This window comes from Epinephelus fuscoguttatus, linkage group LG21 (genome assembly GCF_011397635.1).
Source record: "Epinephelus fuscoguttatus linkage group LG21, E.fuscoguttatus.final_Chr_v1".
Classification (NCBI taxonomy): domain Eukaryota; kingdom Metazoa; phylum Chordata; class Actinopteri; order Perciformes; family Serranidae; genus Epinephelus; species Epinephelus fuscoguttatus.
Window position 1 is genome coordinate 5,447,201 of NC_064772.1, and position 12,818 is coordinate 5,460,018.

The 12,818-nt window shown below is 41.5% G+C and overlaps 1 protein-coding gene across 1 annotated transcript in view; it reads left to right on the plus strand.

Annotated features, from left to right (window-relative positions):
• fars2 (phenylalanyl-tRNA synthetase 2, mitochondrial) overlaps positions 1-12,818 on the plus strand; it is a 244,645-nt gene that overhangs the window by 72,920 nt on the left and 158,907 nt on the right. Inside the window, exons 4-8 of the mRNA XM_049565812.1 lie at positions 875-961; positions 1,260-1,319; positions 3,553-3,721; positions 7,611-7,773; positions 7,866-7,997. Coding sequence (XP_049421769.1) covers positions 875-961; positions 1,260-1,319; positions 3,553-3,721; positions 7,611-7,773; positions 7,866-7,997 — 611 coding nt within the window. The remainder of the gene's footprint in view (positions 1-874; positions 962-1,259; positions 1,320-3,552; positions 3,722-7,610; positions 7,774-7,865; positions 7,998-12,818) is intronic.

Consider the following 12,818-nt stretch of genomic DNA (forward strand, 5'->3'; position numbering starts at 1 on the left):
CACACACGACTCCCCGGGTCGAAGAACGATCTGCCGCGCAGCTATAGTCGTTAGCAGCTAACTCAGCAGCACAAAGAGCAAACATCCTCTGAGGTACAGAATGAGCGCCACGCAGCTACAGACTCTCGTTAGCAGCTAACTCAGTAGCACAAAGCACTCACGACCACCAAGCTGAAGAATGAGCTGCCAAGCTACAGACCATTGTTAGCTGCTAAACCAGTAGCACAGTAATTTACACAACCCCTGAGCCAAAGATCAAGCCTGAGCCAAAGAGGATGGATCATGGGGAGTACCACCAGTTGGTCCAGGAGCTTTGCCTCCATGATTGCCATTTCCTGGCATATTTTGGGGCAGTTGGACAAGATGTCTGTCATCAGGCTGAGCATAGCAAAAATGAATGAAGTGGTATAGCTCTGAGTATCCAGCAACCGCTACCATCAGTTTCTCCTCCATTGTTTACCAACTGTAAACTTGTTGTCGAGACTACCCCAGAAGGCCCGCCTCTCGATTCATTCGATTTGACAGTGGGGAAAAAGCTGAGATGATGAGGGGCGCTTTTCCGCTCTGAGTTGAAGTTTTTTCAACTTCTGGCAAGAGTGCCAGGTGCCTAGATCGCATAGCAACGCAAAAACAGTGAGCAAAAAGCATCACTTATTAAAAACAATCACAAAAAGCTGCCTTCAGCTGCTAAAACACTTTCTGTGTGATCAGGGCCTAAGTGGCTGTTAGTTACATGCCTCTCTCTATTTTAAGATATATTCAGGTTGTGGATTCTTTGTGAAGCTGTTTGTTTGTGTCAGTCTTTGTTGTTGTTTGTTTATGCTGCATGTCTGCTAATCTATCAGCCATCACAGCTCTCTCCATTCCTCCACAGTGCCTACATTGGTCGCTGGGGCAACCCACTTTTCTCTGTCCATGACAACCTGAGCCCGGTGGTTACCGTGGAGCAAAACTTTGACAGGTCAGCAGCTTTATGATTGATTGATTGATTGATTGGTTGACTGGGCTGAACATAAGCTTTCACAGACACATAAAATTGAAAGAAATAAATGCTATCAAAGTTCTGTTCACAGAGGAGGTGAGTGAATATATTGAGAGTTTTGATTTGTGAACTCACTGAAATGATGTGAACATCTGGAGAGTCTTTATTAAGACAGAATTCTTTTGTAGTTGCTGAAACATTTCACTGAACATGTTTTGAGTCAGTGAATTCTCCCAGTGATTTGTGAAGTGAGTCTTTTATATCATATGACTGACAGCTTGCTGATCCCGCCCGGCCATCCCAGCAGGAAGCGAGGAGATAACTACTACCTGAACAGGTGAGCGGCGCTGCTCAGCACCCACAATGCATCTGTAGTGATGTCTTTTCTTTGTCTTTTCAGTGTGCTGGTCTGTTGATGAATGTCACTCACAGGTTTCTGAAATTCGACAAAAACAAATCAAAGTCTTGAAAACTTGTTGGAGTTTGTGTGTTCTCCTACTGACGTTGTGTGTTGTTGTCAGAAGGTCTACTGAGAATTAAACACAGTACAGAAGACTTAAAGTATCCCACAGTGCACCATCACTGACTTCCCGTCATTGTGCGGACATAAATGTGTTATTTTACTTGTTATTAGGCAGTTGATACTGATCATTAGTTTGGAGCAGCATGTTACTGTTGTAGCTCCTACTTTATGTTGTCAATTGTTAAGTTCAAAATTAAATAATGAAATTCACGTTTTTGGTTTAAAAATAATAAAATGTTAAAAACATGCTATTTACGTTTAATATGGGAGAAAACAAATAGCTTATTTACTGATAGTAATATTTCAGTATTACAAGTGTAAACCAGAAATGCTTTTATTTTGAAGTTTCAGGAAGGGACCTGTTGAGCATTGTCACCAGCTTTAGGAATGACATGAGCATGAACCGAGATGCAGAAGTCTGTTAGTTTACCCCTTTCTTCTTTGTAAAACTGCAGCATATTGCCCAGGAGAATGTTCCTTTAGAGGGACGCCTGTTTTGGTCATTTGAAGCTGCCAATACACTTCATATACACTCACCGGCCACTTTATTAGGTACACCTTCCTAGTACCTGGTTGGACCCCCTTTAGCCTTCAGAACTGCCTTAATTCTTCATGGCATAGATTCAACAAGGTGCTGGAAACATTCGTCAGAGATTTTGGTCGGTATTGACATGGTAGCATCACACAGTTGGCGCAGATTTGTCGGCTGCACATCCATGATGCAACTCTCCCATTCCACCACATCCCAAAGGTGCTCTACTGGATTGAGATCTGGTGACTGTGGAGGTCATTGGTCATGTTCAAGAAACCACTTTGAGATAATTTGAGTTTTGTGACATGGTGCGTTATCCTGCTGGAAGTAGCCATCATGGTCATAAAGGGATGGACACAGTCAGCAACAATACTCAGGTAGGCTGAGGTGTATAAACAGTGCTCAGCTGATTCTAAGGGGCCCAAAGTAAGCCAAGAAAATATCTCCCACACCATTACACCACCACCACCAGCCTGAACCACTGATACAGAGCAGGGTGGTTTTGACCATGTCTACATGCCTAAATGCACTGAGTTGCTGCCACATGATTGGCTGATTAACTATTTGTGATAATAAGCAGTATAATAACAGGTGTACCTAATAAAGTGGCCAATGAGTGTACAGTAAGCTGGCTTAGTTCACTGGACCCAAAGGGTCACCAGATAAATCTGAGGGGTTGTTGCGTGATTAATGGGAGAGAAGAAGAAGAAGAGCTCTGATACACAAATCTATGCAGATTTTTTGAGGATTTTTCTCTAAAAAATTTTTAAATAAATATTAGATAATTTATTCTTTTGGGCTTCAAACAGTCATTTAAATGAAACTATGTGAGAGGTTTAGATGGGAAATGTCTCTTTGATAAAACTTACAACAGTTCAGAGATATCTGAAAACTACACACTGGTTTTTTTAGATGTCACAAGCCAAAAAAAAGTTTTCCTCAACATTGTAAGTACGTACAGTACTTTGATTCTGTAGAGAACTGTAGAGTGTGCAGTGAGTTCATTTACCAGAGTCAGAATCAGAATGTAGAACGTAGTGAGGAGAGGATAAGAATGACCCAAGACTTTTCAGTTGGCTTCAAATCAGCAAACATTTCGACTTGAGAAGTAAGTAAATAAAAATGTATGTTTTCTGCACTGCTTGTTTTCTGTTTTTTATCCTAAACAATTACAATTTGTTGACTCATACTTGTTCTGCTGCTGAGTGCAAAATCTAAGGAGATGTCTAGGTTTGGTTGGAAATGGAGAGATGTTTTCCACTGGTTTTTAATAGGAATTTATTTTACAAAGCATATCATATGTCACACTATCCAGCAAAAACTGCTCAGTTGTTTGTCAATTCAAAGCTGTTCAGCTATACTTTAAAAAGGGAAAAATCAGAAGATATGTCAGGGTTTGGACTTGAATGCAACAAGTGCATGTTCCAAACCAGGCAATCTGTCAATCTGATTCATCACATTAAAACTAGTTTAATATCAGAAATGTGTCATTAAACAAATATGTCAATGTTCCAGGAAAACGATGCTCCGTGCCCACACCTCCGCCCACCAGAGGGAGCTGGTGAGCTCCGGCTTGGATGCCTTCTTACTGGCTGGAGATGTTTACAGGCGTGACGAGATCGATGCCAGTCACTACCCCGTCTTCCACCAGATGGAGGGAGTCCGACTCTTCTCCAATTACGAGGTCTGTGAGAGTGAGACTTTATAAGATAAAAATCATTTTCTGCTTTATAGCTACGTCTTATTGTAAACTTTTATTTAATAAATAAAAATAATATAAGACATAATATAAAGACTAGATTTGAGCTACAAATGTTTCATACATAAAAAGAAGATTAAGATATATTAATGGTTAGCCTTCCAGCTGTGTGTGCTGTTATTAGTAATTAGTAATTAGTAATAAGTAAATATGTTAAAGATAAAATAATGCTAGGTTTCAAAATCTAAAATGTGAAAATGACAACCATTTTTGAGTTAACATGTTTTCATTCTTCAAATTAGTTAATGGGATCACACAGTGTTTGCCTGTGAGCCTTCATCACTATGAAGAACTTTAACTTTAAGGAGTAGTTCACCCAAAAACAGTATAAACTGTCAGGCTAATTGAAATGCTTTGAGGCTTCAACGCTTCGATTGTTGGTATCGTAATCAGTGTCCAATCAGTATTCAAATAATCCATTTATATATATATGCATTACCCAAAAAATCCCAAATAGCCCATAAATTAAGAAATTAGAATCCAACATAATTTATTAGCATTAATTATTTTCAGTTATTCTCTGACATTAACAGTTAGTGATAGTTTTTTGACTCCATCTCGCTCTCATCTACATCAGTTTGAGTCCAGCACTACTGAAACTGGGACTGTTTGACATCACATGACAGGCCAACAGATACACTAGCAAGATGCTAGCCAAGCATCTGGAATAGCTTCAACATTTGCATAGACAACCCCCAAAAAGTCAAGTCTCAGATATGCCAGAGGAAACTGCAATTTGGGCTACCACATCTGATTTGTGAAAAACTGACATTTGATGCATGATGCAGAGCATTTTGTCCATGACAAAAACAGGAACGCATAACTTCATTTAGGTCGGTTGAAGATTCGGGTTGCCATGGACACAGACACACAGACCTGAAAAAGTAATTGATCACTGATCATGAAGTTTAAAAAATTACAGAAACCTACAAACTATTTTTGTCAAGTCATTTCAGAGTGATTCAGGCTTTAGATGCACGCAGTGATTTGTCAGAACTGACATTAGACATCTTAGTCATCCCAACAGCCGCACGAGACACAAGAGTAACCTAACTGCAACATCTGGTCAGGGGCTTTAAAAATAAAAAATTCTCTGCACTCAGATGTGTCACTTATGAAGTGTAAAGGTCTCACACAGCAGGGAGTACAGTAGCCAACTAACTGCACAAAATAATGTGAAATAATTGGATAACCTACCTAAGACAGTGACAGCCTGTGCAGCACTCGCTAGGTGATAAGGTAAACTTCCGTGCTTCTGCTACCAGTTATAAAGAGTATAGACATATGGCCAGTTGTCGCTGTGTTCTACACATTTTTACCTTTTTACAGACACGTGATCATAAAGAAGAAAAAACAGAATAGCAGTCGAAGAATCTGATTTTATTTGGAACTCTGAAGTTCTGAATTAAGAAATAATAGACATTTTCTGGGGCAGACGCTCAAAAAAAAGAGAACAATCCCAAGAAAACCAGAACATGTGGCAATCCTAACTACAACCAACAGCTTAGCCATCTTGCAAAGTATTCTTTTCTAGCTGGTTTTCCTAATGTTACTTTGACTTTGGAAAATGGATATGCAATATCAGTGCAAACAGATTTAAGGCCCAGACACACCAAATCAGCTTCAAAGAACAGAACAGCTGCCACATTTATCAACGCCCAATCATTCCTAAACTTTGATTTGTGAGATTTTTTTAAGCCCTTTTTAGATAGGAAATGTGCAGATTTGCAGGAAAGCCCAATCAGCATTGGCAGTATAAAAACAAAATCAGGGAGTGCAGCAAAATGCCGCCTGCCTACTTTTGTTTATACAGAGTGTGCCTTTTTCGGGGCAATGGGGGGCGTGACCAAGTAACAAAATGTGTGGCGGCGATAGTCAGGCAGCGATTCTCTCGTAAATCAGCCAGTTCTTCACCGTCCCCGTCACCTGACGGTTAATGACATCTTCGTTTGCGAGGGCAAGGAGGGCGCGCAATTCTTTGTCTCCCCAGTGGCTCATCTTTACAGTGTCTGTCAGGTTTGTGTTTCCCTCTTGCTACTAGCTGCTCGCTAATTCCTGCTATCAGCTGTTTCCTGTTTATCCACCGCCATGCAGCGTCATCAACAGCTCCTCCCACAAGTTATTTACAGCCCCTCCCGTTGTGGAAGGCTGCCTCGGTCTGTTTAAACTTAAAGGGTTCCGCCAATATGACTACACTACGAGGCGGAAAATTAGGCGCCACAGATCAACTCGCCATTCCGCCTCTGTGTGTAAGAACGCTCGCAGTTGGCTGGCAAAACGGCCCAGCATTCGCGGAAAATCTGGCAGTGTAAAAGGGGGTTTAGCTTTAGTGTTACCTTTTTTGTTCCATACATTTTAATGACCTGAAGTAGTTATATATGAACACAGTGAACAGGGGATTGTATCCTTTCCACTTACAAGTATGAATATATTTACCCAAAATAAACAAAACAAAGTTAACATTATTAGAAATGTTCTCATCCAGGTTGTCCATATAATAAACTACATCACCGTAATTAAATGACATGTATCATCCCTTTTAGTGACAAACATTTGTGAATATCTGACCAAAACAAATTAGCATTTAACATTTAAAGAATAGATGGCCAGTGGTTTCATCTTTTGAGGAACAAAAGGTTTGTGCAGTGAAATTTTTGTGCATCAGTCAAATACAGACTTAAAACTTTAATCCATGTACAGTGCATTACCGAGAGAACCTGGGAACCTTAGAATTCCTTGAATTCTAAGATTTTTCTTAGAATTTTCCCTTGGTAAGATAAAAGTTATTCACAAAGCATCTTAGGCCTTAAGAGAGCTCCTAAGGTGAAAAACTGTTAAGAGGAGGGAGGAGGACTTTTAAGAAGCCTAAGAGTGTCTTAAACAGAGAAGATGGTGGAAAGACAGAGAGGAAGGAGAGATATTCTACATATATTGAACGACAGTGATTTAATAAGAAGCTACCGGCTTGATAGTGCAGGGATAATGGTTGTGGTTTACCTCATCAGGGATGAGCTTACTTTTCCCACCCAGCGTAGTAAGGCGATAATTTCCCCCTTAAAACTCCCTTGTTCTCCTCCACGAGCTGTGCCAACAGCAGGCACTGCTCTTCTGTCCAGTTCGGCTTTCTCGTTCTTTTTTTTTCCATTTCATTCGTTGTTTTGGTCATTCTGCCAAATCAAACCGCTTTTTACAAGGAGGCCAGCAATCACAGTAATTGCTGACAGCTGAGTCTGCGTCCACCATTAATATCAAATAGATTAAGTAGTAAAATTACCAGCATGGCGAGTAAACATAGCAATAAGCAAATCAATATAATAATCAGCATGTGAATGAGGTAGCCTACTATTAATTTAATTTTGCTGAGTTTCATCATCATGACATAAAATTATTTTCACGATTACACATTTCTTAATACAGTCTAAGTTCTATGATCGGTTCATTTCACTGTCCATTCATTACTAGGAGCGCATTTTTTTTCTTTTTGTAACAACCAATCACAGCTTTTAGAAGACTGCGTCATACCTAGCAACGGGGTCAACCACACCTCCTCACTAAGATAAACGTTTCTGTCCCCTCCTTGCTCAGAGTTGCTCTCAGAAACTTCCTGAATCACTCTTAAGCTAAGATTCCTTGCTAGGAATTTTTAGGCTAAGTTAGGAGCTCTCTGAGAGGACTCTGAGAATCTTTGTGAATACGGGCCCTGGAGGTTACGTGTTGAGTGATTAAATGTGTCTAAACCTCCACAGCAGTAGTAGTTGTGAGGTTTGAGCCTGAAGTCCAGGATGCATTCCAGCTGTTTCCTGTGTGTCTCCAGCTGTTCTCTCAGGTGCAGCACAGTGAGGATCTGTCTTTGTTTGAGACTGGAGGTCGGAGGACGCCTCACAAACAGGAAACTCACTCTCTGGAGGCTGTGAAGCTGCTGGAGTTCAACCTAAAACACACTCTGACACGGCTCGTCACTCACCTGTTCGGACAAGGTGAGACACCTGAGACACGCAAGAAGTCACTTTAGATGTTTTAGGTTTTCACTTCAGTAAAATATACTTCTTTTTTCTCCTCCTCTGCTCAGACCTGGAGGTCCGCTGGGTCGACTGCTACTTCCCCTTCACTCACCCCTCCTTTGAGATGGAGGTGCGTTTCCAGGGTGACTGGATGGAGGTGCTGGGCTGCGGAGTGATGGAGCAGGAGCTGCTTAACTCAGGTCAGAACAAGGCTGATGTCTGTTTCCCTGTGGTCAGTGTTCATCTGTTGCTGCCTCGAGCTCTTGTGCAAGTGTTGATCTGTTTGTATATGTTCATTTCTACCAACGCTGTCAACACAATATGTGCCTTTTATGGAGCTTTTCACTGCATCTCATGGTCCTCCTCAGCGGATGGAGTTTGCTCAGTTGTCATGGAGATGATGAGTTCAACTCAAACTTGACTGATGCTGATTTAGTCACAGATATTTCATGTTTCAGATGAAAACTTGACCAAGTTTTCAGGGGCTTTAAATGACTTTACACTGAATTTAGAAAGAGAGGAGTGGTGTTTTCACCTGCATCTGTGATGGAATGTGACAGTGTGGGTACTTGTGTTGTAGCAGCTCTTCTAGTAGAGGCTCTTCTGTTGTGTGTGGAGGAGTTTCAGTAAATAGTCAAAGCCCTGCTCTGACAGTGGTTACTGTTGCTGTTCAAAGCTGAAGTTATCTGCAGGTTCATGTGTAGCATTCTCTGCCACAGAAGAGTATTAATCTCTTGTTCATGTCTGATGATGTTTTGTGCTGGTGTCCATGAAAGCTGTGTTAACTAGCCAACCATGGTTCAGAATAGGAATTAGCTTTATTGGCCAGTTATGTAGCCTGGGAACCAGATGAATCGTTATGTTTTATTTGCTCTGGAAGATGCATCTGGCCTCCCTCCCATTCTGACACATTTCCAACCGACCAATCACAACCGTTTATCAAATGTGGGGCATTGTTTAGATGATAGACCCATTGGAGATGAGTCAGACCTGCATTGAAATGATCAGCATTGATTGTCACACAGTGCATGCTGGTTAGTCTCACAAGATCAAGGTGGACATAGTGTTTACAGCCAGGCACCGCAGTTGTTCATCACCGACTGCAATTGCCTCATCAAAGAACTGATTAGAGAACCTTAGCTGGTCAAGTGGCTTTGCCTGGACGAGAGTTGGTTTACGGCCAGGCTTCAAGTTCACGGCTTCAAGGGCCCTAATTACCCTTAGTAAAATATTAGAAAGTAGTTGAAGCTACAGCTTGTTTAGATATGTCTTGCAGCCTGCCTCGTATGACAGCGTTGAAAGTGAGCTAACGGTGACTTCACACTGTACGTTACCACTTGCTGTCTTCGCAAGCACAGAAGGCCCGTCTCAATTAATGTGATTGGATGTTGTGAAAAAATGGCAATGACTTTGGGCACTTTTTCTGCTCTGAGCTGAAGTTTTTCAGCTTGGGGCAGTCAAGGCACTCCTGCAAAAATGTGAGGCGCCTAAAGTGGAAAAATGCTTCACTCTTACTGTGCGTTCACACCAGACGCGAGTGAAGCGAATTGCACGCGCGTGACGCGAGTAACGCGCCGCCCGTCACGCCCAAGTTTGGACGCCTGACCATTTTGTTCATTCGCGTCATCGCGTCATTCGCACGAGTAGCGAGGAAGCCGGCTGTGCTAACCGGAGCTAAGCTAGTGCTAACATTCATAGTACAACCATTCTGCAAACTAATTAAGGACACATATTTACAGAACTTACCAAGTAGACCAGTTTCCTCTGCGACTTTCACCCAAGCCTGCTCCTTTTTGTTGCGGTCTCTGCAGAGTAGACACGTAGTATCATATAGCTCCGGGTAGCCGCACACCGCAATGATAAGTTTCTCCTTCATCTCGGCATCAACAACTGGACGTCAGGGCGTCAAGATGTCACTGACGACCATGGCAACATAACCACCATCGCTGCTTTGTTGTTTACCTCCTCTGGAAGTCCCAGATGCGTCGGAGGGCCAAACGCCGTCGTTTTTGGGTTCACCCTATCCTGCAGAAGTGCATCCAGCTTGGCGAGTTTCACCACCTCCTCCAGGAACTCCGTCTGGATGATAGCCGCTTTCAGCGGTACTTCAGGCTGACTGGGGCCCAGTTTGAGGACCTGTTGGCGAGGGTAGGCGCCAGGATCTCCCGGCAGGACACCAACTACAGCCGCTCCATTTCAGCTGCGGAGCGTCTGTCCATCTGTCTCCTGTGAGTAGCAGTTAATTGTTGTTGACACACGCCAGTGACGTCGGGAGAATCTCAACACTGATTGGCTTTCGCGGCACAACGTCACCCGAATTCGCCTCAAAAGTTCAATATTTTCAACTCGAGCGATGAGGCGTTGGACGCAAATTTCGTGTCTATCACGCCGTGCTGAACGCCTCTATCGCGTCCATCGCGTCGCGCTAGACGCGTCCATCGCGCCACCCGGCGCGAATTCGTGTCTAATCGCGTCTTTGCATTGACTTTGTATGTAATCTTGACGCGTGAATTTGCAAATTCGCGTTTAGTGTGAACGCAGCTTTATTGAAAACAATAAAAAAAAGCTGCCCCAGGCTGCTAAAACCTGCTCTGTCTGATCGCGGCCTAATGCATCAAGAATTTTAATTGAATAATATAATTTATATCATTCTGCATAATTAGTACTTTTAGTACTTAAAAAATATTTTAATGTAAATACTGCACTTTTATTATAAAGGTAAAATTTGGAATGCAGGACTTTTAACAGAGTATATCTACACTGCGGTATTACTACTTTTACATTAGGTGAAGATCTGAGTACTTCTTCCACCTCTGGTTTTTGGTGGTGTTGCCTCACGACTGACGTGTGGTTGCTTGCTGTCTTTAATGTATCACTGACTTAATGAAAACTCAACATAAATGTGACAGTAAAATAAAGAAACTCATCTCTCAATCTCTTTCTGTCTCTCTTACACACACACACACACGGGTCAGGGACTGATTTACCGATTTGTCTAACAGTGTCTGACAGATGGACACAAACAAAACAAAGATCCAGCCCACGTTTACAGTGACAGGACACAAACACACATGTACAAACATTCCCCCCCTTCTCTCTCTCTAAGTGGCTAACTTGCAGCTTTGCCCTTCAACAAAGCTGCAGCACTGCGCTCCACTTCACCGCTGCTTGTTCCGATCAATAATACATGCTTTAAGACACAAAGACCAGCTGGATCACACCCACCACACATGTGTGTGTGTGTGTGTGTGTGTGTGTGTGTGTGTGTGTGAACACTCACTTAAGAAAATGTCTCTTTACATTGACGCTCTTCGCTCTTCAAGTTGTCTGTGTGTTTTGGCTTGTGGAGGCAGGCTGTACAGAAGCGAGCATGTGTATTAGTGTATATATACGTTTAAATAAGTTAAAACTAAACATGGATACAACTGAAAATAAAGATGGCTTGTTTCTTGAAGGTTAAGTCTGTGAGCAAGGCACTAAACCCTCAACCTTCACAGCAGAAGACTGAAAGGGTTTCTACTGTTTTTTAAAGGGTCAGTTTACTAAACGACAAAAAGAACGTTACTGACAAAGGGACTGTTGGTCACTTATGAGGGGGGAGGTTTGGTACGAAAAGGGGAGGTATGTCAAATAATTTTTTAAGCACTTGGGAGGGACTTGTGTTTTTTTTCTGTTTTGGCTTAGTGAGGGGCATACAGGTTTTAATGCCTTTATTTTGCATTTATTTGTATTATTTTTTAAAAGAAAATCTGAATTCCAAATTTTGGTGATTTGCCTTCCAAACTTTGGCAATGTAAGCATGTTCACAAATCACTAAAATTACGTTATTTAGGCTATCTTATTTATCTTTATAACCAAATATGGGCTCAAAATTTCAAAATCACATTATTCTAAGTAATTTAAAATGTGTCTTAAAAATATGCACTAACTAACCAAGAGCACAGCAGGAGTGAAAAACTATGACTTTTTTCATCTTTATTATTGATTATTAGGGCTGATTTAGGGCTGTAGTCTCCTGGTCGATTATTTAGTTGCAATGCTCTTGTCCTACCAAATTCTCATTCTCACTCGAATCATCGCTGTGTTACTTTCATAAGGAGAAATGTGCTACATCAATAGTTTTCCAGGATTAATCCATTATTTCCACCCTTTTGGAGTGTTTTCAAAACACCCCCTTTGTTTACACAATGTTGAACTCACCCACCCTCACGCTCAGCGTCACGGTGACGCAGACCTCCTGTCTGTTTCTGTATACTGACACCATTTCCCTCAGTGGAAACAAAACTTGTATTTACTTGTATTTCACAGATAAGGAACAATAAATTGTGAAGACAGTAAAGCCTCCACTAAAATAGCATTTTAAGTCTTGTGTGTGATCTGTCCTTTAGGGATTTATACTTCGGGATTTATTTAGGTTTTTTATGAGAAGAGGAAATCTCTGCTCGTTGCTAGGCTAATTTATACAATGTAAAATGCCATAGGCTGACGCTAATAACATTAGCATGTTGTAATGGTGGGGGAAATGTGTCCAGATAAAGACAAGTGTTTGTCTGTGAATGCTGCGAGTTATAGTGAAGCCAATTTGCGTACTTGTGTTTGAAATTGTCTCTATTAAGCTATGCTTGATGTGTGCCGTGAATCAACTAAACTTTACAGCACTTAACACAGTCCTCCACCGCCGACTAACATTTTGGAGGTGTAACTGCAGAGTGACACAGACACACCACCACAGAAGTAAAAATAACGTGCAGATTATGTTTTTTTCCCATGATTAATTGATTAGTTGAAGATTATGTACGACTTCAGTCGACCAAGATTTTCTTTGGTTGACTACAGCCCTACCAGGATTTCATCTTCAACTTTTAACTTTTATCTTTCATACATCAAAGGTTTTAAAAATCTAATCGGCCTAACTAATTCATGGTGTCGGGAGGGTCATGCATTTTCTGCCAAACACTCAGAGAAGCTTAAGAAGAAATATTTGTAGCTTTTGGAAGGGTCAAAAAAAATTGACACCTCAG